Here is a 23,764-nt window from a genome sequence, read left to right as displayed (position 1 = left end):
TGCTTAAATATGAAGTGTTTACTTTATTTTTTCTCAACCACCAAAGTGTAAATGTGTGAAGAGTGATATTCCCGTTGTAATAATAAAGATAAGTGATGGTGTTTTTAAAATTAATTTATCGATCGGAAATAACGAAAATACTTTTTGTTGTGTGTGTGTTTTGCAGTAAAACGATTCTTAATATTTTACGTTAGTAACATGTACCTACATTAAGAAGTGGCTAATATAACACACTCACGAAAATAAGCGGAAAAGTAATAATCAGTAANAAATTCCCACGGGAACGGGAAATAACGAGAAAATCCTTTTGTGTGAAAAATCTAAACCGCTAAAGTTAGACGCTTGAAATTTGGCATGCAGGTACCTTAGTAAACTTAAAGCGTAGTTACAATAGGATATTGAAAAATTCCCACGGGAACGGGAGTGAGCGGGAAAAAACATTTGTATGAAAAAATCTTCACCACGTAAGATAGACGATTGAAATTTAGCATGCAGGTACCTTAGTAAACTTAAAGCTAAGTGAAATTCCCACGGGAACGGGAATTAGCGGGAAAATCCTTTTGTATGAAAAATCTAAACCACTTAAGTTAGACGCTTGAAATTTGGCATGCAGGTACCTTAGTATTTAGCATGCAGGTACCTTAGTATTTGGTATGCAGGTACCTTAGTAAACCTAAAGCTTAGTTACAACAGGATATTGCAAAATTCCCACGGGATCGAGAGTTAGCGGGAAAAAACATTTGTATGAAAAAATCTAAACCGCGTAAGATAGATGTAGGGGGTAAAACGAGATCCGCGTACGAAGTCGCGGGCGGCCGCTAGTATGTCTATATTACTCTATGGTAAATTATTTGTGCCGTCTCATAGCATGACTGCTTAGCTTCGTAAATTCGTATTTAACGGTATTTTTTTCATTGAATAATTTATTTTTAAGGTAAATTACATTGTTTCATTAACTTTTAAAGGTCTATTAAGTACTTAATTCTCTAAAAACTTTTTATTTTTCAATAGTTTTCGTATTTTTATATAAAGTATTAGTACCTACATATTACATTTGAAACGTTTCTACATATCATACAGCAGAAGTATCAATCATAAGCGAGTACACTATAATAATAATCTAATGTATCAATATGTTTTTATTTCAGTATCTGCCGGCTCCATTACTGACGTAGACAGGAGTGCTGTGGTGAGTCAACAATTATTTTAAACATAGCATAGTAATATAATAGTCCTCAAGTTTATTTATGATCCGATTTACAAAAGAGATGTGATATTATTCAGTCATTACTCCGACTTAGTTTTCTAAAGAATAATGTTTTAATCCAGAATGAGATCAATTCTAAAAGATCTCTTCTTTTCCATCAAAATGTTTTTCGATGACATGAAAATGCATCGTGTGTAAAAAGCGGAACATCATAATAATATCTACTGCAAGGGCAACTGCAGGGTGCAGGGCAAGAATTGCTATACATAATATAAATAATCGTGGACTGTAACCTTTGGTGGTAAATATATTATGCTAGCAGGTCCCCCACTAGGTGGAACGAAGATCAGGTGAAGATTGCGGGAGGTGTCTGTATGCAGGCGTTGAAGGGCCGGTTGTTGTGGAAATCCTTGGGGGAGGCCTTTGTCCAGCAGTGGACGTTATTTGGCTGAAACGATATTTTGCTAAAAGAAGTATAAAGGAAAAAACAGCATTCTTGTTTCTTTATCGTTCGTTAGTTTAAGTCAAATGACGTCCACTGCTGGACAAAGGCCTCCCCCAAGGATTTTTATAACGACCGGTCTTGCACTGCCCGCATCCAGGCTCTTCCCGCTTCTTTATATCGCATAATATTCGCACATACGGTACAATAACGTCACTTCTGCAATTTTTGTCAAATGTAACGGCCAATCACAGCGAGCCTGCCAGCGCCAGCCAATGGGAAGCGTTCCCGCCAATGCCAAGCCTCTCCCCACCCAACCACGTGCCATGCCTGTCAGCCGAGCGAACTTTTGGTGGGGGGCAAGCCTTTATAATGTCGTGCGAGCTCATTTTGATTATTATTTTGTACTGATCACTTGCTAAGCAGAAACTCTGTTCGTTTGAAAAATAAAATACCTATTCATCAAGACTACTTTTTATTTATGCCACTTTACACAAAATTGAACTGAGTATGAGGAATTTTTTTTATAGTAATTAGTAAGATGTTTGGTTTTATCTTTACTTTCGTTATTTGTTTAGTCGAGGAGAACTGTACCGGCCATAGGATGTTGAATTTTCAAATGCAGAAAAATTACACCATTTGCATAAATGACGTTATTGTACCGTATGTGCAATATTTTCCACTAGACCCACAGTACTAACCTACAGTCCATTCAGGTACGCCTTATTAACATTGGTCAGTAGCGTTGAGTATCGTGTGTGTATAACGTGCCGTGGTGTGGTGGTGACAGTCGCCCGTGCTCCGCCCGCAGACGACGGACGGGCCGGCGGCGCGCGGCGGCAGCGCGCTGGGCGTGGCCCGCGGCGGCGGCGTGCGGCGCTCGCTGCCCAACATGGCCACCAGCCACCTGCTGCACGAGCCCGCCAAGCTCTACCCCTACCACCTGCTGCTCATCACCAACTACCGCCTGCCGCCCGACGTCGACCGCCTCAACCTCGAGGTACGCGTATACCTACCCGCGTCAATAGGCTAGATGACAAAATTTCAATTATTTGTCCGTCAGGCAGATAATTAGAAAATATTAGACTCATATTTTTTTATTTTCTTTCATAATTAAATAATAACAGTGCTATATCGAGTTAAAATGGCGCGTTACGTCACGCTTGAGTAGATTTTTTACTCATAAGTGACGTCACGCGACATTTCAACTCAATATAATACTGTAATTATTCTATTATATGCGTGGAAAATATGTGTCCAAATTTTTTTTTTATTATCTGTCTGACAGACTAAATAGAATTTCGATTTCATTACCCAATCATCATCCCTATTATTAGATCGTGTCATCCACTAAGACGCGCCTCACCATTCTTCCGTTAATGTTATCGGATAACGGTACACGCTAAATTATCCATGTATGCACACGCACACTACAATAATGACGCTCGGATTGCTCGGATCTAACTTCCCGCACCCCGCGCGACCGAGACCAAAAATTGGTGGGGCGCGTCTTCGTGGATGAAACGATCTATAGTTCTATACCCACACATTACACACATGATTTGGAAAAACTTTTGAAGATTATTTTCTTATTAGGTTGCACCCGCAACCAAACACATACAACTCGTGGGTATGAACTGCTACACTCACAGAACCAGTTGCACACAATGGGAGTAAAATCATCTTCAAGGATTTTTCCAAATCATGACGCTTGCTAGAATTTCAGTTCAAATAATTCTTCTTAAATTTTTATGGAACCTTCGAGGGTTAGAATAGTAAAATGATTACTATTGAATTAATGCAATGATAGTGAAGTGAGCTGAAGTGGCAATGGGCAGGGCACATAGTACGCAGAACTGACTACCGATGGGACAGTAAGGTTCTGGAGTGGAGCGTGGACCGGAAAGCGCAGCGTAAGACGTCCACCCACAAGGTGGACCGACGTCCTCATAAAGGCGCTGGATGCAGGCCGCTACCAACCAGTCATTTTGGAAGTCATTGGGGGAGGCCTATGTTCAGCAGTGGCCGTACTATGGCTGAAATGATCATGATGATTAAATTAATTACTTTTAGCGAGTGTGTATTTAATTTAAACAAACTCGTTTCATGTTACAGAGGCATCTATCGGACGCGGAATTCGAGGCGATCCTCCAGATCGGGCGCCAGGACTTCTACCGCCTGCCGCAGTGGCGCCGCAACGAGCTTAAGCGCCGCGCGCGCCTGTTCTAGGCGCACCACTCGGGCCAGCCGGAAGGACAACACGCCGCTCTTTATCTTATGTTACTGCGCGCTAAAGCCGCTCCGGCTGTCTTTGTCATCGTGAAAAATTTAATTTAACAGTTCGCTGATTTAGGCCACAAATTTTGTGCAATAATCATTAATTTTCCTAAATTGAAACACGATTTCAAATTTTTCACATGCTGGAGAACCCGGGCATAAACATTTTTTAAATATTATCCGCCTGAATGGTACAGTGCTTCCGGCGCCGATGGCAGTTCTCGGTTGGTCCTTCGAGCCGGATCTCCGTCTTACGACGAGTCGATTGCAGAAATCGTTTGACTAGGTGAACGAATAGATAAATTTTCTTGGCTTGTGTCGCAATGTTTGAATTGAGAAAATGGCGATTTACCATAAAATAAGTTAAAAACCGGTTTTAGTTATTGACGTGTTATTCTTATGGTTCAGATGCGATTGCCCCGGCAATGCCACGGTACTGACGTTGATAAATACGAGACGATTTGTTCGACGCTCCGGTGCCCGGGCCGGGCTCGCCGCGTACGTAGCGTATGCGCTGAGGTTCGCATAATTTTACAATTTTACCGTTATTTTATTTAATTAATATGTAACTTTAGAGAGCAGCTAAACGCTGCTACCTTTTATAAATACGACTTCTTTTTATTTTATTTAAATAATATAGTGATGATATTATAATAACTATTACACATAATAATATATTTAAATTAAATTAGGGTATATGCGGTGTGATTTGACGGTAATGCGTGAAGTTCATAGAACTTGCTCTGTCATATTTAGTTGGTGGCGGTGTCGTCCGCCGCCTTGTTGCTTGCAGGTTTAGCTTGTGTTCCCAAACTGGCTTCTTTTCTTCCCACAGTAGCTTCTTTTCTTCCCAAAATTTTTCTGAATGAGGCACCTACTTACTGGCCACACCGTCGTGTGGTATAAATGATACCTATGATGTAAATTAAAGAGGAAACAAGGCGGCAGATTACACCGCTTTAGTAGAAGGCGCGGTCCACACTTACGTTTCGCGGTACGGACATGTCGTTACCGGTCGTGACGTGCACACTTGTCAAACTACAACACTTGCATATTTTATGGTGCGCAAGTGTCAGGGTGTCTAGGATACGACTAACCTTAGATTGTTCACTTACCCATTGTTACTTTACCTGCCTTGTCCTTGCCGCGTCCCGTGTGGCCGCGGGTGGAAGCCTTCGTTCGCGTGACGCCGTCACAAGTTAGTGAGAACCAAATATATTACGATATGTAAGAGATGTTATTTTGCGTTAGAGTAAGTGGCGAGCGCGCGCGCAAGCGGGGCGAAGGCGCCCGAGTGATCGGAAGCGGTCCAGCAAAGATATTTATTTCGTCTCAAAGAAAAAAATTGGAGTTAAAGGCTACTCAGTGAGCAGTAAAGAGAAATGCCCTGATGTTTCTGGTTATCAATCTGTTTTATAGTTTCGCAAGATTTTCGTTGTTTTGTATAAGGCTGATTTGATGAATGGCGGTGCTCTTGGACTGACCTTCGCCTGTGACCCCGCTTGCGCGCGCGCAGGAACATTGCCCCGCGAGTGCTGACCGCCCGACCAGACCCTGCACTTGCACTTCTAGTAGTTTATACGTTCGAAAGGTGCTAGGTATCGGTAAGGAATGCAAGCGAGACGAATCGACCGCGACCGTAGACACGATTGCTTTACTTACGTTTCTTACAACACTTTAGGCTACGTCAGTGTACACGTGAATGTTCCTAAACTATGCTAGTGTGTGTGTTGCGTGTGAGTGTTGACGCGAGTGCGTCGCCCGTCGTTGTTTTTAATTTTATTATAGGCAGATATTATTTTGGTTGCAATATAGATTGATATAAAGCATTGAAGCGTTTCATTCGGCGTTCGGACGGCTTATAAGCGATATATGTATAGTCGTAAGGTTATTTGTAAGGTTAGATAGCTTACAAACAATTGAGATGCCTAACTCGTTACCATTAGTGAAGTCGCGAAGTACACTTTAATCCCGACATCTCGGTCGTCTTTTTTACTCACTGCGCTTTTGCTTTTGGAGAAAAGAGACGACCGACTTCTCTGTCCTCGTCGTAAACATTGTCATCAACTGGATCGACATATCTTTATCTACCATTTGTACGAAATGTTAATCTGACAGCGAAGTAACTTTATACAGATATTATGTTCAATTATATTTAAGTGTTTAAATGTGTATCAAAATATTTAACATGAAATTAGCATCAGAAGATTAAGAGTTTTCGTTATAGTGTAACTTTTCTAACAGCTTAGAAAGTTTTGTATACATTGTACATTTCAGAACTTTTCGCTTGTTCGTTAGAGATGCGTTTATTGAGGTTACAGCCGTAGTCGCTTAATAATAAATCTTTATACTTGGATACATCAAAATATTTGCTGTTATGGTTCATCATTAGTATCACATTACATAATTATGTTAAATGTGTGTGAGTTTGGGTTGATCGTAGGAAGACTTGCTTTTCAATGACGTGACAGACGGATGGGCACTTGGGGACACTGATAACGAGTCAATCAAAAAATATTTATATCAATTCCAAATCGTATCGTATTGTATGTTATTTTAAACAAATAAATCAAAATTACAAACAAACGCAATAAAGTTTAAAATCTTATATTAAACGCAATAAAAGTTCTCAAAGAACAAAATCCTCTTTTTAGGAAATAAGTGGCTTGAAGAATTAGTCCAACTGTTTTACTATAAGTAAATATAAATTTCGCTAAATGTCTCTGGCTAGTCTTGAAGCCTTGGTCAATGTGTACTAAATTATTTGTGTGTCTATGAACCAGTTAAAACGATTGGACTTCAGTTTCCCGCCCATTGTCTGTAGTTGAGGGCCCGATGAGGTGGACTACTGCCGACAGCCGCGTGATAGTCGACGTCGCTTTCGATGTTTCGGAATGTGTGCGAGTGATCTAAATTATTTATATTGTATGTACTATGTAGATGTATATAGAGTTTATTTTGTAATATCCCGATATGTATGTACGACAGAGAATATATCTGGTGGCGTGTGCGCCGGCGTTCACTTCACAGTGCAGCGTTGCCCGTCTCGACAGAACTGCACACACTTCAACTGATTACTACACCATCCCTATTGAAATCTCGTAAAAGCTGTTGATATCTCTATGATAAGAAATTCATATTACATCTGTAGGTATTCAACAGAATTGCTGTCAAAACGGGTCACGCTGTACATTATAATTTATAATTAGTAATGTAAATTACATAATATTATGGCAATTTGAGAGTCGAGTGAAAGGAATTATATCAGTGATTTTTAAAGTGAAGACTATGCTTTTGAAGTAATAAAACCTGCATTTCAAATTAAATTTGTCTTTATTTTAACTATTTTTAAACACTTTATACTTAATTAATAGACTGCGCAACGCGCTGTTTAATACTTCCTCTTTGACTACTGCAGTAATTAACGTTTCAATTTGTCTATGCAAAATTGTAATTGGCTACAAATAAAGTTTTATTTTATTTTTATTTACTTAGGTTTAACATTCAATACAATTGTGACTATGTCTTGAAACAAAACCTCGACTTAAACACATATAATATGTATTTCTAAAAATTATATCATCTACTTTAGGATTTAGTGCAAGCGAGACGCGCGTTCACGTTGATTTTGATTACGACCACATCTGTTCCGAGTTGTACAAGCACATGCCTTGAGTTATGCTGAACTTTTTGTAGAAATCTGAAAATTATAAATAAACAGGTTTTAGCCCGTATGATTATCCTGAGGGTTTTCGCGAATGAAAGATCCGCTAGACGGCGGGACGTGGATGTGGGGTCTGACTGCTGCGTGATTGGTGGATTTTGACATATCTGTCAATGTCATGTCAAAAATAACCAATCATGCAGCATTTGGACCTCGCGTCTACGTATTTCCATCTAGCGGATTTTTCATTCTCGAAAACCCTAATTAAGTAATAACATAATACAATAGCAAGTATAGGCGTGTACTCACTGTCCTGGTCGCCGAGCCACTCGGCGCAGAACTCGCGCATGATGCTGCAGATGCTGGCGTACCAGTACCAGTACGTGCAGATCTTGTCCGGCCTGCGGAGTGCGCCGAGATAATATGTAACGTGCAGCAAGATAACTTTATAGCCACGATAGCCGAACGGTGAAGGGGTCGGACTGGCCGACTCGAGATCCGAGCAACGCGGGTTCGAATCCCACCGCCGCTCGACTATTGTGGTGAGCCCACTCGCAACACAAGCTTATTTAGCTTAACACGAGGGGCTAACGGGACTATTAGTAATTTGGGCAATACAAATAGCTAATAATCTTAAAAAAGAACTGACTTGTTCAGCTTGAGGATTCGAGGGGTGTTTACTGATGTCTTTACAGCAAGAAAATAGCAGTCTACAAAAAAAACATTTTAATCGTGTTTCTTCATTTTTATCTCTATTAAAACCACGAACCGGAAAACGGACGGCGCAGGACCAGTCGTTGTGGATTTCACAAATAATTTTGATTTGATTTAGATTTTTTTTTATTGAAAAATGTATTCACTTGACGGCTTCCCAGCAGTTGAGCATGTCGACGACGCACTCGGTGGCGTTGTAGCTGCCGCGGTTCACCATGTCGAACGTCATGTTCTGGAACGTCTTGGACGGGTCCTCGAACAGCTGAGCGCGCGTGGACGCTGCCCGACAACGTTTGCAATTATAATTTTGTTGGTTTAAAGTAAATTGAGCACATAATATTATGTATTAAATATTAATTGTAAAAATCAAACATGTAGAGTAATTCCAATTTACACTACTTACAATATACCACAAATCCAACAATACCTATAAAAAATATAACCGACTTCATTTTCGTGCAGTCGCATGTAGAAACTAATCCAAATCACAGTTATTACTCTCACTATAAGTAATTAGTAAAGAACGTTAATGATGATTGGAAGGTTTGATTCGTCACACTAATTATCTTTTGAATATGAGGGTCAATCAAGTAGTAGACAGACATGTCCCCCACAAATGCTTAATTAAATAATAAAGGATACATGGTCGAACCAGTTAAGTACCTAAAATATACAAGTACAACCTTAAGTTACTCTATGGCACGTCCCACAAGTGGTTGTAATGTTGAAAGGCCTTCGTCGCACCGGCATTTTATAAGGAGTTTCTTCATTCCGTGAAGAGATTAGGGATTCAATTTTCGGTGCGAACAAAAAGTGCCACTTGTGCAGTGCACCACAGGCTTTGTGCAGATTAGTAAACCGCTGATGTATGCAAGGTAAGTGGTTAGTATGAGCTATGTATGTAACTGTACAAGTATTACAGGATAGATAAAATTATGCTCATAATTAATTTATTTTTAAATCGTTTTAATTAATTTAGCGCCTTTTTCTTCAGCGATCGTAAGTCGTAAGAATCCCGCCCTAATGATTACACTTTTTTTATTGTTTTAAGAAGCAAAGAAACAAGTGCGTAGAGCCTATCAATCGATTTTTATATTAACCAACTCTATGTAGATATGAGATGACCTATACTAAACCGTCCCAGCCTAAGAGGGCGCTACTATCAGTACTGGATTCTGTTTCGATTATTGCCACATTTGACAACCTTTTTTCGTTGCCAAAATATAGATGACCCACGCTGAACTGTCCCACCAAACTCAATGACAGGGGGGCGCTACCATCGTTCAACTATATGGTTTCCAACATGGCAAAAATCGGAACCAGCGATCCGGTATTGACGGTGGCGCCCCACTGTCAATGTCATCGATAGGACAGTCCAGTATTTTAGAACTATAAAAGAAGAATTTTATCTTTAGCTTCATGGGACAACCAAATAATATGATGATGGGTATTTCGCCGAAACAGTAAATTTTCTGTGTCCAGGCAGGCGAACACATGTTTTTTTATATCTATCTGTATAAAACTATTTTTATGGGAAAGTTCATCAAAAGTTTTATTTGTTTTCGCTATTACAACAGCAGAAACTGCAAATAATACCGTAGAAAAACTTAATCAAAAGTCGTTTTTCTAATTTCCTTGTCATGTCCATTACTGTTGTTTGCCAAAATGAAGGCTCATTATAACAAATTGAAGCGTAATTTAATTCTAATAGCACTCTCTTTACATTTGAGAAACGTTTGGCTATCGGAAAATAAAAACTTTAAATGTCAAATACTTATAGGAAGAAAATAAAGTGAAGTTAAGTTCTTGTCCAGGTCAAAAGTATAATTTCCCTGGGTCTTCGTTTCGACCATTGTTGTAACGAAACGAAAAAACTTAGAATGGAACGCACTGCACCACTACACTCGGCCATTTCGTCCCAAGAGGCCATTGAGGCAGGATAGCACGTCGTTGATCAGTTTTGCGACAAATCGCATAAATAGGTCCCTCCTTGGGTTTTTGTTTACTAAAAAGTCAATTTCTTTGGACGGTTTTTTGCAACCAAACAATGGATTAATTTTATTGTTTATTTACACAAATGTAGTGTCTGTAGGGGTAAACCCATGATTTAAATAGTAAATGTATAGGGTAAATAGGTTTTTGTCTGTGGTGTCTTTTAGGCATAAATCTAATTTCTTTGGTCCTAATTTCCTTGTTTTCCGTGGCATAAAATGACCTAGGAAATTATAAAAGACCATTAATAATTCGGCGTAAAGTCAAATTTTGAGTATTTCTTTATTGGAATAAGTTTAAAATTTACATTTTAAGAAATAGGTATCAGAATAGATATAGAAAAACTTGTTTTTAACTTTTAACTCAATCTACTGCATTTATCTTCCTTAGTTGTGTAAAAAGGTCGTAATGATATAATATTCATTGGCATGTTTGCTTGCGAAAGTACACAAAAATAGGTCGAAAAAAAAAAAAGCAAACCACAGAAGAAAACTTAGAGAAAAAAATATTTATAATAATTTCCTTGGCTACCAAAAATTTATGACCTCATAACTTTGTTTCTAAAACGAATTATGACACCCCTTCTAGATATATTAGCTTAGTTTTTACTACTTAATGCAATGGGAAACTAAAAATAGTTAAAAACAAAAATAAAATTAGTGCCAAGGAAATTAAGCAAAATTGACCATTTTTGGCGAAATACCCTGATATTACCAGAGGGCGCTAATATCACCACTGGGGTCTTAGCCACTAGTTTTTCATTTAAGCCATTTGACGTTTCAGAATCGTTAGACCATTAGACAATAGATTAGTTCCTGTTTTTGCCACTTGATATTTCAGAAACGTTGGATTGGACGTTTGTGAATATAAGTGAAAATGAAATTGATTTCATAATCGATTTTTCTATCACATTTTCAGTAATAACATCACTATGATGACAGATAATAACAGTGACTTCTTTGCTATATTATCTGTGTCTATCTTATAAGTGAAAATGAAATTGATTTCATAATCGATTTTTCTATCACATTTTCAGTAATAACATCACTATGATGACAGATAATAACAGTGACTTCTTTGCTATATTATCTGTGTCTATCTAAAAAAAAACAATTTCAGACTGACATTTGTCGCGCGTGCTTGTAGTCGCGCTGGAATCAATTTTGATTGTTCTAAATTTCGAATTGTGACGAAAATAGTGTTTAGTGAAAATGATATTGCTAATTCGGTAAAAAAGGCGAAACTCCTATAATTTAATATAATCAGTGTTTATTTTGTGCTAAGTGTCAGTATTCAGTGAGTATTATGAACTTTGAGGACTATGAAACCCTTCCGACCAGTCAAAACTTCACCACACACATGACTGCCGGAGCAATTGCGGGGGTGATGGAGCATTGCATAATGTATCCCCTCGACTCCGTCAAGGTAAGCGGCCCGGGCCTCGACTGCGAGCGAACATCCCGACCTAACCTCTTTCAGTGACAGCTCCATCGGCTGGCCTATTACGCCACCAATTTGTGACCCGAGATTATGTAAAACCATTCATCTCACCATGCTTCACTTTTTACCTACATACCATGATAATACTTCCTGTCTAACTTAACATGTTTGCTTTCTATTCTATTATGTCCCTATAAAATTTTAATCGTAAATAATATGTCTGTATCTGTTATTGCCGAACAATCTATATCTTCTTACTTCATTTAAGGATAACAAAACACAAATGAGAAATCCACTTAGATATACTCAAAAGATTTTAAATTAATATCAGTTTTGACAGTCTAGGCAATGACTTACTAACTTGGAGCTTCTGATTTTGTAGCAGTAGGTACAGTATGTTCAATTAAAGTGATCATTATGTCCAATGATAAGAAGTTAACATTTAACTATGTTGCAAATTTGTATACATAACCTCAATCTCATGCTTGTTTACATCCATGGCCCCATGACCTTGACAGCTTGCCTCAGTATTTTACCATAATTAGAATTCACAAAAGGTTTTAAAATTAACAAGGGACCACATTATATCTACATTGGTCTATGCAACTTGTCTGTTACTTTAATGGGTAAATAAAATTCTACTTTTAAATAAAAAAAACACAATGAATCATAAATAACCTTACCTGTTCTTGTTTAAATATAAATGTAATCCATTTGACTGTTCAATTAAACATCTAAAATCATAACATTATATCATAAAATAAACTATCAAGTGAAGTGGGAGGTTCCCAATTAAAGGATTTATTTGTTAACTTGTGATCTTTGTTGTTCACTTCTACTTGTCATTACAGATCCTGTGTTATCTGGTTTAATATCCTACTTCATAAAATAAAATTAAAGTTCACTATGTTATGCATAGTGTAATTTTGTTAAAAACAAATTACCTACTATTTGAAAAATAAATCATGTACCTAGTTTTATGTACATAACTCCTTTGAAAGCTTTATTAATTTTTATAAGATTTTATACTTAATTATTTGTTTTGTATCATTTTAATAGTTTTTTTTTCAAATGAAAGTAATATTTAAACTCCTCTAAAAACATATTGAGTTACAATGATAACTCAGTTTATTTGTTTCCTTGACTGGGCTTAAAATATTTTAAATAAATAGTCGTCGTCAAATTAAAAGAAGAAGAAGAAGAGGTTAAACAATGTATTGCTGTAGGGTGTAAAAAGAAAATGTTATTACATACATAGTTTGCATACTGTAATAATAATAATAAAATGTTTATTGCCAATAAATAATAATACTGAGTATTCTTATAACTAGCGGCTTCTGCACTAAGCATAGCTTGCGCCGCTGTATTTTTTTTAACTTTTTACAAATTAATGTCTTTAATCTGGGGTCTGGGAACACGAACTTGCTAAAATATTCCATCTAAGGTATTCTATGCTGGTATTCAGGCCGCTACCAATCTATCAATATGTAGTATTTATTTATTTTTGGTACAGCAACAGAATACAAATCTTATGTTTAAAACAAATACATTGTATCTTAATAAATCTATGTTACATACTGTGCTTTTATTTTTTAGGGATAGTACTACACAGCACAATATCAATTTAGGTTACAATATGTTTTTGTAAGTTGAAGCTATTATTCAAGTTAAATTCCAATTTATTGATTGATTGCTGGACTTATATACAACGTGTCCCAAAATTCAACGATAAGCCGGCGCCACAGGGCGGAAATAGTCATGGGTACTTTAGGAAAAATAAGAAAAAAAATCTGTCTCAATTATTTTTTAAGTTACACAATAAATAATGAAATTCGTCGAAAATTGACACCCTTTATATTACATTATTACTTGATATTTTACATTACCACGGCCACAATTTTTCAAATACTTCTGTTTTTTTGTTTGTATCGGCAACCTAAGTAGTGCTGCTGTCCACCCCAATCCTTAAAATCCCCAGAATCCTTGCAATTTTTACACAAAAGTTAATCAAAATATATTTCTTTAAAATTTTGAACGATTTTTACTTTCACTCAACTTTGACTCGTCGTTTTGTAAAAAAAAAAAGTATGAACACTACTGCGGCAAGTTTTTTATAAAGTTGACCCAACTATCCAAGATTCCAAAATGGTATAATACTCTAAGAAAACTAGTCGCAAAAAAGATATGCGTACCATTTTTACAAGCACTTCGCTTGTTAGTTAGTATGGGATAAATCTTGCAACTGAATTTAAAACCAGTTCTCCTCAACTAAATGAGCTGAAATTTGGTATAGGGTCATTCCATGACAAATGTTACCGAGGGTGAAAAACTAAATATGTTCTTTTCGCATTAAATGTTATGAATTTAGAAAGTAAACATTCCAAATTATAATGTGCAACAAAAAAAATCTGGAAGAAACAAGTAATTTTTAAGTTATTAGTCTTCAAAGTCTATACATAAGTCAACTGTTTGAATGATCATTTTCTCTCTTATTATTGGTAATACGATTTAAAAAAAAACTATCAATCTGTGAACCATTTTGCCACTACATTATTTGAGGGTATTTATCATAGTATTGGTAGATGGCGTCATAGTCCCAAAAAATTGATAATCATCAAGTTTTAAGTGTGTTTTCTTGTTACTTCGGCGATGTAACACCCGAAACAAAAAAAACAGGTATTTGTTTTATTATTGTACCTTACACATGGATTAGGGTAACAATATTTGGTAAAAGTAAGGTCATGGTAGTAATGATTTCAAATACTAATATCTGAGCTTGATACTAAATTAGTATGTTTTTTTCTTGATTAAAAACTGTAACACCCGAAACGTTTCGGGTATTACATTTTTATTTATAAGTCGATAATGCGTATATATTGCTTGGAGAAGTCAAAAAGTATTTCTCTGAGGCTCCTTCGACCTCCCACTAGCGCTGGCATCGGAAAAGGAGTCATATTTCTCTATTTGAGACTTTTTTGAAATGTCGACTTAACACTAAAATTAAGGTATTGTTAAAAAGCCTCGATGTTCGACATTTCCAATAAATATCGTAATTCGAAATTAAAGTAATGCTATTCCAAGCCAAAAACAATAGAAAAAGCTGTATGCTGAGGAAAAATTAAACTTGAACTTTGTATATTTAAAAAAAAAGCTGGTTCGTAATTTCAAACCAGAATTCGCTCTATTTATGTTTATTTGTTGTACTCCTTATTTAGTAGTACCTAGAGACTAATAAAACATCGATTTTATCGATAAAACGCGTTGAATTTTCGTACTCGTAACACCCGAAACAGAACCATTGTAACACCCGAAACAAAGAAAAAATTTATAAAAAAATAGTAACACGTTTTATGTAACAGTGATTGTATGTTACATGGTTTGTAAATTTCATACTTAAGAAGTCCTGTAAGTTTTAGGTATGATTCCTTAGGAAAATTCGCTAAATTTCGAGTAAATGCAGCAACAGTCAGAACATAGAGGCAAAATCTCGTAACGCCCGAAACGCACACTTTTCGACTCATATTTTCGTTATCCTACATTCTAAGCTGCACAAACTTTATTATTTAGATAGAACAACTAAAAACGGACAGATTAAGGCACTAACATTATTAGAATACTAGTTCAAAATACAAGAAATTGTTGAATATGTGTGTACGAACGTAACACCCGAAACGATGGAATGACCCTATACTTATGAAATTACGATGACAATGTAATATTATGGTATCATTGAGCTGGATGGAGACTGGAGGTGGCCATAGGAACTTCTTAACGAAACGGCGGAATTGCATCTAGTTTAGGTTCGTTGGATTTGTCTTTTCGTGCACTTTAGTGCTAGATGATGTTCAGTTCATAAGTGCCACTTGTGGTCTAAACTGAATAAATATTTTTGATTTTGATTTTTGATTTTGATGTCCAGAGTGCTGATGATGAAGTCAAGAGGTGGCCAGGAGCTGGCCATAGGAACTCCTAAACGAAACAGCGGAAACTTATTGAATTTGGGTTCGTTGGATTTGTCTTCCCGGGCACTTGGGCCATAAGATTGAGAAACAACTAAAAAGTTTAAAATAAAGTTATAATCGCGCATGGAATTTATTCCTCTTTTTTTCTGTTCGCGCTACAAGCTTTCGAAATTATTTGAATCTTGCATACAATTATTTTTCTTAAAATTTCGCATTAATGCTTGTTTTAAAAAAAGTTTTTTTTTTATTATAACTTTATTTTACACTTTTTAGTTGTTTCTCAATCTTATGGTCCAAGTGCTCGGGAAGTCAAATCCAACGAACCCAAATTCGATAAGCTTCCGCCATTTCGTTTAGGAGTTCCTTTGGCCAGCTCCTGGCCACCTCTTGACTCATTAGGGGGCGTCCATAAATTACGTGAGACTTTTAGGGGGGGGGAGGGGGTCAACAAAAACCTCACTAAATCTCACGTGGGGGAGAGGGGGAGTCTCAGGAAATATCACGTAATTTTTTCCGCAAGAAATAGAGAAATAGAATTTGCCAGAAAACTGGGTTTAAATCATAAGAAAAAAAATTGGGCAAGTGCGTGGTGTGCCACGCGCAGTGTAGGATTCCGTAGTTGTCCGTCGTTAACAAAATATATTTCAGAAGCAAGCAATTACTTCATCTAAAGTCGCTTTTAATATTTTCTTCTAAGAATTTTTTATTAGATATGAAATTTTATAATACATGAGTTAAATGACTATTAGGTACTCTCAAACTAACTGACCTACCCTAACCATTATAGTTTTCTTGAAAGTTCATAAAAAGCAGTATTCATATGAATTTTTCCAGATTTTTCAAGCCAACAGTCTAGTTTTTAGAGGGAGGGGACGCCCTGCTCGAACAAAAATTGGCACTTTAAACTTTAACGTATCCCTAAATCGAAAAATAGCCTTTGAAACCCCCAAGTCATCCAACGATATCCTACACGATGGTGTAGAAGACGAAAAAAAATTCATGGTTTATATGTAGGGGAGCTACCCTAAAAAAAAGTTTTTTCAAAATATGATAACGACATTTAATTCTATACCGTCTAAACAAATAAAACTAAAAATGCTTCCGTCTGCATGTGTGAATATTAAAATGCAGAATAAATGACGAAATTAAGAAAATTGTAAAACAAACTTTCTCAGTTAAATTACTCCAAAACTATTAAATTTCGGATTTTTTAAAATATCACGTGAGATTAGGGGGTGGGGGAGGGGGTTAGGCAAAATCTCACCAAATCTCACCAAGGGGGGCGGGGGGGTTGAAAAATAGCCAAAATTGTCTCACGTAATTTATGGACGCCCCCTTATCAGGATCCTGGATATCATCTAGCACTAAAGTGCTCGAAAAGACAAATCCAACGAACCCAAACTAGATGCGATTCCGCCGTTTCGTTTAGAAGTTCCTATGGTCACCTCCAGACTCCATCCAGCTCAATGGTACCATAATAATGCATCGTCATCGTACTTACATAATGTAACCAAATTTCAGCTCAATCGGTTGAGGAAAACTGATCTTAAATTCAGTTGCAAGATTTGTCCCACACTAACTAACAAGCGAAGTGCTTGTAAAAATGGTACGCATATCTTTTTTGCGACTAGTTTTCTTAGAGTATTATACCAGTTTGGAATCTTGGATAGTTGCGTCAACTTTATACAAAACTTGCCGCAGTAGTGTTCATACTTTTTTTTTACAAAACGACGAGTCAAAGTGGAGTGAAAGTAAAAATCGTTCAAAATTTTTAGGAAATATCATATTTTGATTAACTTTTGTGTAAAAACTGCAAGGATTCTGGGGGTTTTAAGAATTGGAGTGGACAGCAGCACTATTTAAGTTGCCGATACAAACAAAAAAACAGAAATATTTAAAAAATAGTGGTCGTGGTAATGTAAAATATCATAAGGGGTGTCAATTTTCGAAGAATTTCATAATTTATTGTGTAACTTTAAAAATAATTAAGATAGATTTTTTTTCTTATTTTTCCTAAAGTAGTCATGACTATGTCCATCCTGCGGCGCCGGCTTATCCTTGAATTTTGGGACACGTTGTATAGCTTACTATGAGGGGTTAGTAAAAATATAAACTACATGTTTTATTATTGAAAATTTTATTTAAATTGGTTTGGACCATACATTATTTTTAATAACTGTCTCTCCCGGTTTCTCTGATGAGATTGCTTTCTAGAGACAAGATGCCTTACTTCAAATTCAAATCGTTATCATTATGTGTAATGTTTCTTTTTCCAATTTAAATTTCCAATTTAAAGTTGCCATAAAAAAGTAAATAGTTGTAATTTTGAAGGAATTGAGAGCATTAAAAATTGTTGGTTATGAATAACAGAGTAAAGTCACCGGTTACATAGAATAAATTTAAATGGTAAAAATGTATTCTGGAGTGGTCGCGGACAAGTGCGACTATATGAGGAAGTAGTCCACCTTGTTGGCCTTCTGCCAGCAGACCTGCGTGAGGAAGGCGGTGTCGCAGTCGTCGGCGCCGCGCTGGGTGCCGCAGGCGCGCATCGGCGCCTCGATCTTGCTCCGCAAGCCGTCCGGCAGCATCGCCAGCACCGCCTCCACGTCCACCTCGCCCGCCGACATCATGCCCGCCGTCTCCATGACGCACTTGATGTAGCACTTGAGCTTCGCGTCCGGCATCAGGTCCGCGCCCGCGTTTACCTTGTCCACCAGCCCGAGGTCCACGCCCGTCTCCTCGCCGCAGTTGTCGTGCAGCATCTTGGCCAGCTCCGCCATCTCGTCGTCCATGCCCCACGCGCGCGCCGCCAGCGCCGTTAGCACCGCGCAGACCAAGGCTCCTTTCATGGTTCTGATGGACTCGCTTCCGTCGACTGATGATCGATTAACGGATTCCCATCGTTTTATATCATTCCTTTCAATGTCACGCTGTGATCACCTGGTTCCTCAGTTTGACGCTTAAATTACACATTTCTAGTTGGCGATTAAAATCCTCGTTGTGTGGACTCGGTGTGTTTTGCGCATCTTGTGTAAACTGTAATTTTTTGCTCCATTCTGTGGAGTCATCTGAAAAAATTGCACGCCTCCGCAACACATTTAACGAGCAGGGCATATTTTTTTCATAGAAAAATTGTAGGACTGGAACTGGTGTTTTGTGTCCAAATGATTTTTGAGGTGTCACCTCTGTTAAACACATAACTGCCAGCTTGACGAGAATATCATCGAGGACCGTGCTTCCAATCATTCATTATCGTACTAAAGCAATTTACTGCCTAATGGTTTTATTTTTGGCATAGTACTTACGTTTTGGTTTAATTCCCTTCCTTGAATTATAAGGATATCAATTCTAAGCCTTAGAAGATAAATCTGGTTAGTAAAATTAATTATATTGATACGAAGCAAAATTCTTTGTTGATTTGATTGTCGATGCCTGTTTGCAACAGGGATAAGGCTAATTAAGAAGAACCGACATAGTCCGCAGAATTGTTACAATTAAGTGGAAGTGGGCGGGGCACATAGCTCGTAGAGCTGATAGCCGCTGGGGCAGAAAAGTTGTCGAGTGGCGACTACGGACTGGAAGACGTATGTAGTGTGGACAGCTCCCCCACTAGCAGGACCACAGGTCCGGTCATTATGGAAATCCTTAGAGGAGGCCTTTGTCCAGCAGTGGACGTGATTGGGCTGAAACGAAAGAAGGCTACTTATTTTGTATTCTTCAGCATTTTCTCTGCTGCTATTCACAATCCGTGCCATCCCACGCAGCACTGCCGCAAGAGCCGCACTCTTCGTGCAAAAATGAAGAATGCCGCCCACCTTAGACAGTCTCTTTCAGTATATAAATATTTCATAGGCATGCGTATGTAGGTCAACCTATATAATTATACACGCGTGACATATTTATGTACATTTACAAATTGACATCTCTCATACGCTGAATTTTTTGGCATGATGGTATATTTAGTGCTACTAGGCCTGCTGCTGCTTTCACTATTGACACTCTTACTTACTACTTCTTTTAGGTTAACTTACGCTTGTATGTGGAATGTGTAAATTCATGGAGTTGAAAAATTATAAAAACAAGCATTGCAGAGAAGGAACACTGATTCAGTCCGTCGGGAGTCGTGCCACGAATGACTCAGGCTTTGCTCTTATTCTCTTATCACTTTTAAATGAGTACAATTGCTCCCACTTATGTTTGCAAGTTTCTATTGCATATTATCTATTGTAGCCGCAAGCACGCTGAGTCGTCTGGTGCCTACTTTGAATGACAATGTAACCGTGTAGGGTGACATCACGTTCTTGCTTATTCCAATCATGGTGACATGGTGATGCATTGATGCATTTTTTATTTGAGCTTTCTGTGCTATTTTTATTCTACTTCGAATAAAATAATTACCTAAGGTACATAAATAATATTTCAGATTTGCGTCCTTATTTCGGTTAGTTCGAGTATTAGTAACAGTGTACATATTAAGATCTAAGCCAGTTGAGATATGTTACATACTGAGACTAGGCTTAGAAGTTAGATAATTTTGATCACTGGTGATAACGCAAGAAGGAAATGCGTGGGATGACCCTCGTCTGCAAAATTAACAGAAGTCCTCGATGAGAGCTCTGTGAACATGGAAATTAAAGCACAATGTCATGTTCCAAGATGTCAGGTCATGAAAAATGTTTAAAGATTCATATTGTCTCTTAGAGCAGTTTCACTCTACCAGGCCTGGCTCACTCCGCGCGGTACATCCGATAATTACCTACAGCGAAGCGCCCCGCCGGCGGGTATTATATCAGTCGAGTGTCACGCGCTCGCCCGTCAGGACGCTGGCTTGCGTTTTAGTATGATTATAATTCTATGATCGAAGTATTATTTAAAAATGGACAAAAAGAGAAAGAAATATTGTGCGGGGTTCGGGTGTTTAAATTCGAAGAGAAATTACCGGATTTATTTATTTTTTCGCTTCCCAAAGATGCTGAAAGGTATGTTGGCCATGTAGGTAATCAATAATAAAATTCTTAGGATAGTATAGGATTCTTTATTTTTCTGTAATAGTATGTTTAATTTATCTGTCTTATGTTAAAATAGGTAGGTATGAATGAAGACATTGTAATAGAACAAGTTTTTTTAATCCTAATTAGGTATATTTGAAATGTTATTTTTACTTACCTACATCCGTACAATAAGAAAATACAAATAAGTAGATTAATTATTTTTTCACTAGACAGCAACCCTAACAGCGTAAGAAGAGTTCAGAGGCACGCGATAGAAAGAGACAAAACTTGTAGGTGAATAAAATTGTAGGTACGTAGTGCTGTGCGAGCTGAATTCCACTGTATCGCGTCGCAGCAAGACTCGCATTTATTTAAATCGTCGTGCGGAGTAATCCTTCTGTACCTGTACTATTACTTATTCTGTGACTCTACTTCGGATCTGAACCTGCAACAATATGGTCCGAAGTTGTCGTAGAGCTAATGTATGGTAATTTACACATTAGATCCGAATGATCCGATATCCGTCATCCGATTTCACCTGAATCCATATTTTTACGTACATATTCGGATCGGATCGGATGTAGCGCGAAACCGCTCTAGTCCTTTTGCGATTCTTATTTACAGTCAAGTGACTAAAAAAAAAGCTCGATGACATGATGATATTAACTAGTGATGACAATACACGGTATTCAGTACTCAATACTCAATCGTTTATTGCATAACCACATTAGCATTCACATTAGGTCTTACAATTTAGGCAGTTTTACAATACAGTATTGTTCGATGCCTTGCCACATTTAGTATTCTTCTTCATTACTTTTTTTACGTATACATCCCGAGTATAACTCTATTTGTGTATTGTTATTGAATCTCAATAATTTTGAGTTAGCGTATGTATAATATCTTGAATGGTCTATTTGTAACAAATTGTTGTGTCGTTGCAGACGCGGATGCAGTCGCTACGGACAGCACACAACAGCACCATCACGGAGACATTTCGGTACATGGTCAAGCGGGAGGGTCTGCTCAGGTAACATCATTCTTCTTTCTGACTGCATGACATTATAATAAGCGTGGGGGAGTTAGACGCACCGCGATAGCATTTATTTGTATAATCAGAGCTTTGAACTGACTGATTTTCAAACTTTGAGTCAGGCTGTCAAAAATCTCAAACCTAGGATAGGACATTGTACGTTAAAGACAACCGCGTATTGGTTCTGTTACGGTGTAGTATTCATTGTAGTTTCTGTTTGCGCATGTTTCTGTACAAACAAAGGTCAGCTGTTGTCGTCGACGGTTGTCAATGCGCTCAAATAATGGATAAGGTTAGTAAACTCTAGACACACCCACGGATAATATATTTTCCTGCATAGTTTTGGTGCTATGTAAATCTTAGCTATTATATTTTAATTAGTTACTGTTCGACTATGTAATGTAGGTATACTCGTAGACAGGGATTGGTTGGTTTTACGTTATTCTGTACCCCGTTATAAATTTTGATGTCATACATGCATTAGTATAATGTACTGGTGAACTATGAATGTTTTATCTTACTTTTCTTTGCGATGTTGTTAGGAAATTTAAACAACTGAAAGTGTTGAAACTGTTCTTAGATTTCAGATTACACACGGTATCTCTGGTAACTTCAACAAGTAAAGTTTGTCATGACTACTTCTTCGTCATGATCTGTAATGCAATTAAGTTATTGTGAAATTATATAATAATATGAATACGGATGAATCGGTATTAAAAATAAATAACAATGCAAACATCGGGTAAGTAGTAATAAACAAGTTGGATAGAGGAAGATAGATAGAATTTTAAAGCATTCTTATTATTTCTTGTTATAGAGGCCATAGCTATACACACTGTCAAAAAAGTTCAAGCGTCTATCTGTTACGGATACTGCCCACTGACAGACGTAAAGCCAAGGCTTATTATTAAAGTCTATTGGTCAGGCACCCTTTGGACAGCCTCTGTGACATTATGGATGCAATAAATAATTGAGTATTGAGCCTAAAATTCTCTAAGAACATGACTTTGTGCATTATCAATTTATGTAAAGAACTCTATTTGATTTGCTTCGGGTTGCGTTTACCGTTGATTGATTGACAAAACACTAATTTGGCTGTGAATTGATTGATGTGATTGGGAGTGCAGGTTAATCAGTGTTAGGGGTCCAGTCTATAGAAAATGCTCTCGCCGATTCACTGGCTACACTCGCATGTAGACATAGGATGTAGAACATACGGCATGTGTGCGCTTGCGGTAGCGATGATATTTTTAATATTCTTCGCACGAGTCCAAGATCATGAATAAGCGCGTCTTCCAGCTCTGGGGAATTACGTTGTGCTAAATGATATTCTGATAAATTATTACTGTTTATATTTCCCTATATTCCGGCACGTGTGTGACTACCACCTCAGTGCAGTTCCGATTTACTGCACTACTCAAATTAATGAGTTAATGACTGTCATCCGTAGTGCATTACTACAATGACTGATAATTGCATCATTATTTATAGCAAATATTTGCCTGCTCACACTGCGTTTCAATTTTAGGTACTAGTTCTTGGTCGATTTAAAATTCATAAATGTAGTATGAATCCGCGACGAAGTTAGTCGCGCTGCGCCTACGACACCAGTCTGCCGCTTCGTCTTGTTATCACTTATCTGAGTCGGTTAGCGGATCACGTTTGGTCCAAAAAGTTCCAATGATAATATAGTACTTATGTCTCTTTCAAACCTCGATCACTACCTAACCTCTCGTGTTCCTATGCAAGAACCCTCTGTTAGTGAGTTGGTTTTTGACGCGGAGGGTATGAATCACAAAGGGAACACGGATCATGTGGTCCACCGAGTCATGTCAGAAAAAGTTGCACATCTATCAGCCCATATGTACCTACTCGTATATTTTAAGAAGATTAAAAGAAGAATACCAGTTCTGATGTTCCCAAAACAATTAAGTCCGGGCATCCCGGTGCAATCTTAGTTTTTGCAGACGAGAGGTGCCACATTATCAGTTATCAGTCATATCAGTGTACGTGAGCCTGCGCCTTGCTTGTAGTAAGATAAC

The 23,764-nt window shown here is 37.6% G+C and overlaps 4 protein-coding genes across 10 annotated transcripts in view; 2 read left to right on the top strand and 2 right to left on the bottom strand.

Moving 5' to 3' along the window:
- Positions 1–6,623, top strand: part of Unc-115a (actin binding LIM protein Uncoordinated 115a) — a 75,948-nt gene extending 69,325 nt beyond the window's left edge. For 4 of the 7 annotated variants that reach the window (XM_028310087.1, XM_028310089.1, XM_028310090.1 and 1 more), the window contains 3 exons: positions 1,149–1,189; positions 2,440–2,649; positions 3,765–6,623. In XM_028310087.1, the coding sequence (XP_028165888.1) occupies positions 1,149–1,189; positions 2,440–2,649; positions 3,765–3,878 (365 nt within the window). In that variant the 3' untranslated portion in view covers positions 3,879–6,623. The remainder of the gene's footprint in view (positions 1–1,148; positions 1,190–2,439; positions 2,650–3,764) is intronic. The other 3 variants (XM_028310088.1, XM_028310091.1, XM_028310092.1) reach the window with 1 other exon arrangement.
- Positions 6,624–6,912: 289 nt separating this feature from the next.
- Positions 6,913–9,367, bottom strand: LOC114356747 (uncharacterized). Its single transcript, XM_028310096.1, has 4 exons — positions 8,708–9,367; positions 8,451–8,583; positions 7,900–7,991; positions 6,913–7,626 (listed from the first exon to the last, which is right to left on the bottom strand). The coding sequence occupies exons 1-4, from the start codon at positions 8,754–8,756 to the stop codon at positions 7,559–7,561; spliced, it is 342 nt and encodes a 113-aa protein (XP_028165897.1). The 5' UTR covers positions 8,757–9,367; the 3' UTR covers positions 6,913–7,558.
- A 2,034-nt stretch (positions 9,368–11,401) lies between these two features.
- LOC114356736 (mitoferrin-1) lies at positions 11,402–21,723 on the top strand. Its single transcript, XM_028310074.1, has 2 exons — positions 11,402–11,721; positions 21,634–21,723. The coding sequence occupies exons 1-2, from the start codon at positions 11,602–11,604 to the stop codon at positions 21,721–21,723; spliced, it is 210 nt and encodes a 69-aa protein (XP_028165875.1). The 5' UTR covers positions 11,402–11,601.
- On the bottom strand, positions 17,874–18,593 carry LOC114356740 (general odorant-binding protein 69a). The gene has a single exon (XM_028310082.1). The coding sequence runs from the start codon at positions 18,545–18,547 to the stop codon at positions 18,143–18,145; it is 405 nt and encodes a 134-aa protein (XP_028165883.1). The 5' UTR covers positions 18,548–18,593; the 3' UTR covers positions 17,874–18,142.
- Positions 21,724–23,764: the final 2,041 nt, after the last annotated feature.

The sequence above is a fragment of the Ostrinia furnacalis genome, unplaced genomic scaffold, assembly GCF_004193835.3.
Source record: "Ostrinia furnacalis isolate ACB-3 unplaced genomic scaffold, ASM419383v2 OfSCF2887, whole genome shotgun sequence".
Classification (NCBI taxonomy): domain Eukaryota; kingdom Metazoa; phylum Arthropoda; class Insecta; order Lepidoptera; family Crambidae; genus Ostrinia; species Ostrinia furnacalis.
Note: the sequence above shows the minus strand (reverse complement) of the source record. Positions and strands in the feature narration are given on the sequence as shown.

Bases quoted from the DNA above. Each gene is read 5' to 3' on its own strand.
- LOC114356747 (XM_028310096.1), bottom strand. From the start codon at position 8,756: ATGAAGTCGGTTATATTTTTTATAGGTATTGTTGGATTTGTGGTATAT. The intron at 8,584-8,707 runs GTAAGTAGTGTA...GTTGTCGGGCAG, and splicing joins TGTTGGATTTGTGGTATATT to CGTCCACGCGCGCTCAGCTG. The intron at 7,627-7,899 runs GTGAGTACACGC...TATAATTTTCAG, and splicing joins GTGGCTCGGCGACCAGGACA to ATTTCTACAAAAAGTTCAGC.
- LOC114356736 (XM_028310074.1), top strand. From the start codon at position 11,602: ATGAACTTTGAGGACTATGAAACCCTTCCGACCAGTCAAAACTTCACC. The intron at 11,722-21,633 runs GTAAGCGGCCCG...GTGTCGTTGCAG, and splicing joins ATCCCCTCGACTCCGTCAAG to ACGCGGATGCAGTCGCTACG.
- LOC114356740 (XM_028310082.1), bottom strand. From the start codon at position 18,547: ATGAAAGGAGCCTTGGTCTGCGCGGTGCTAACGGCGCTGGCGGCGCGC.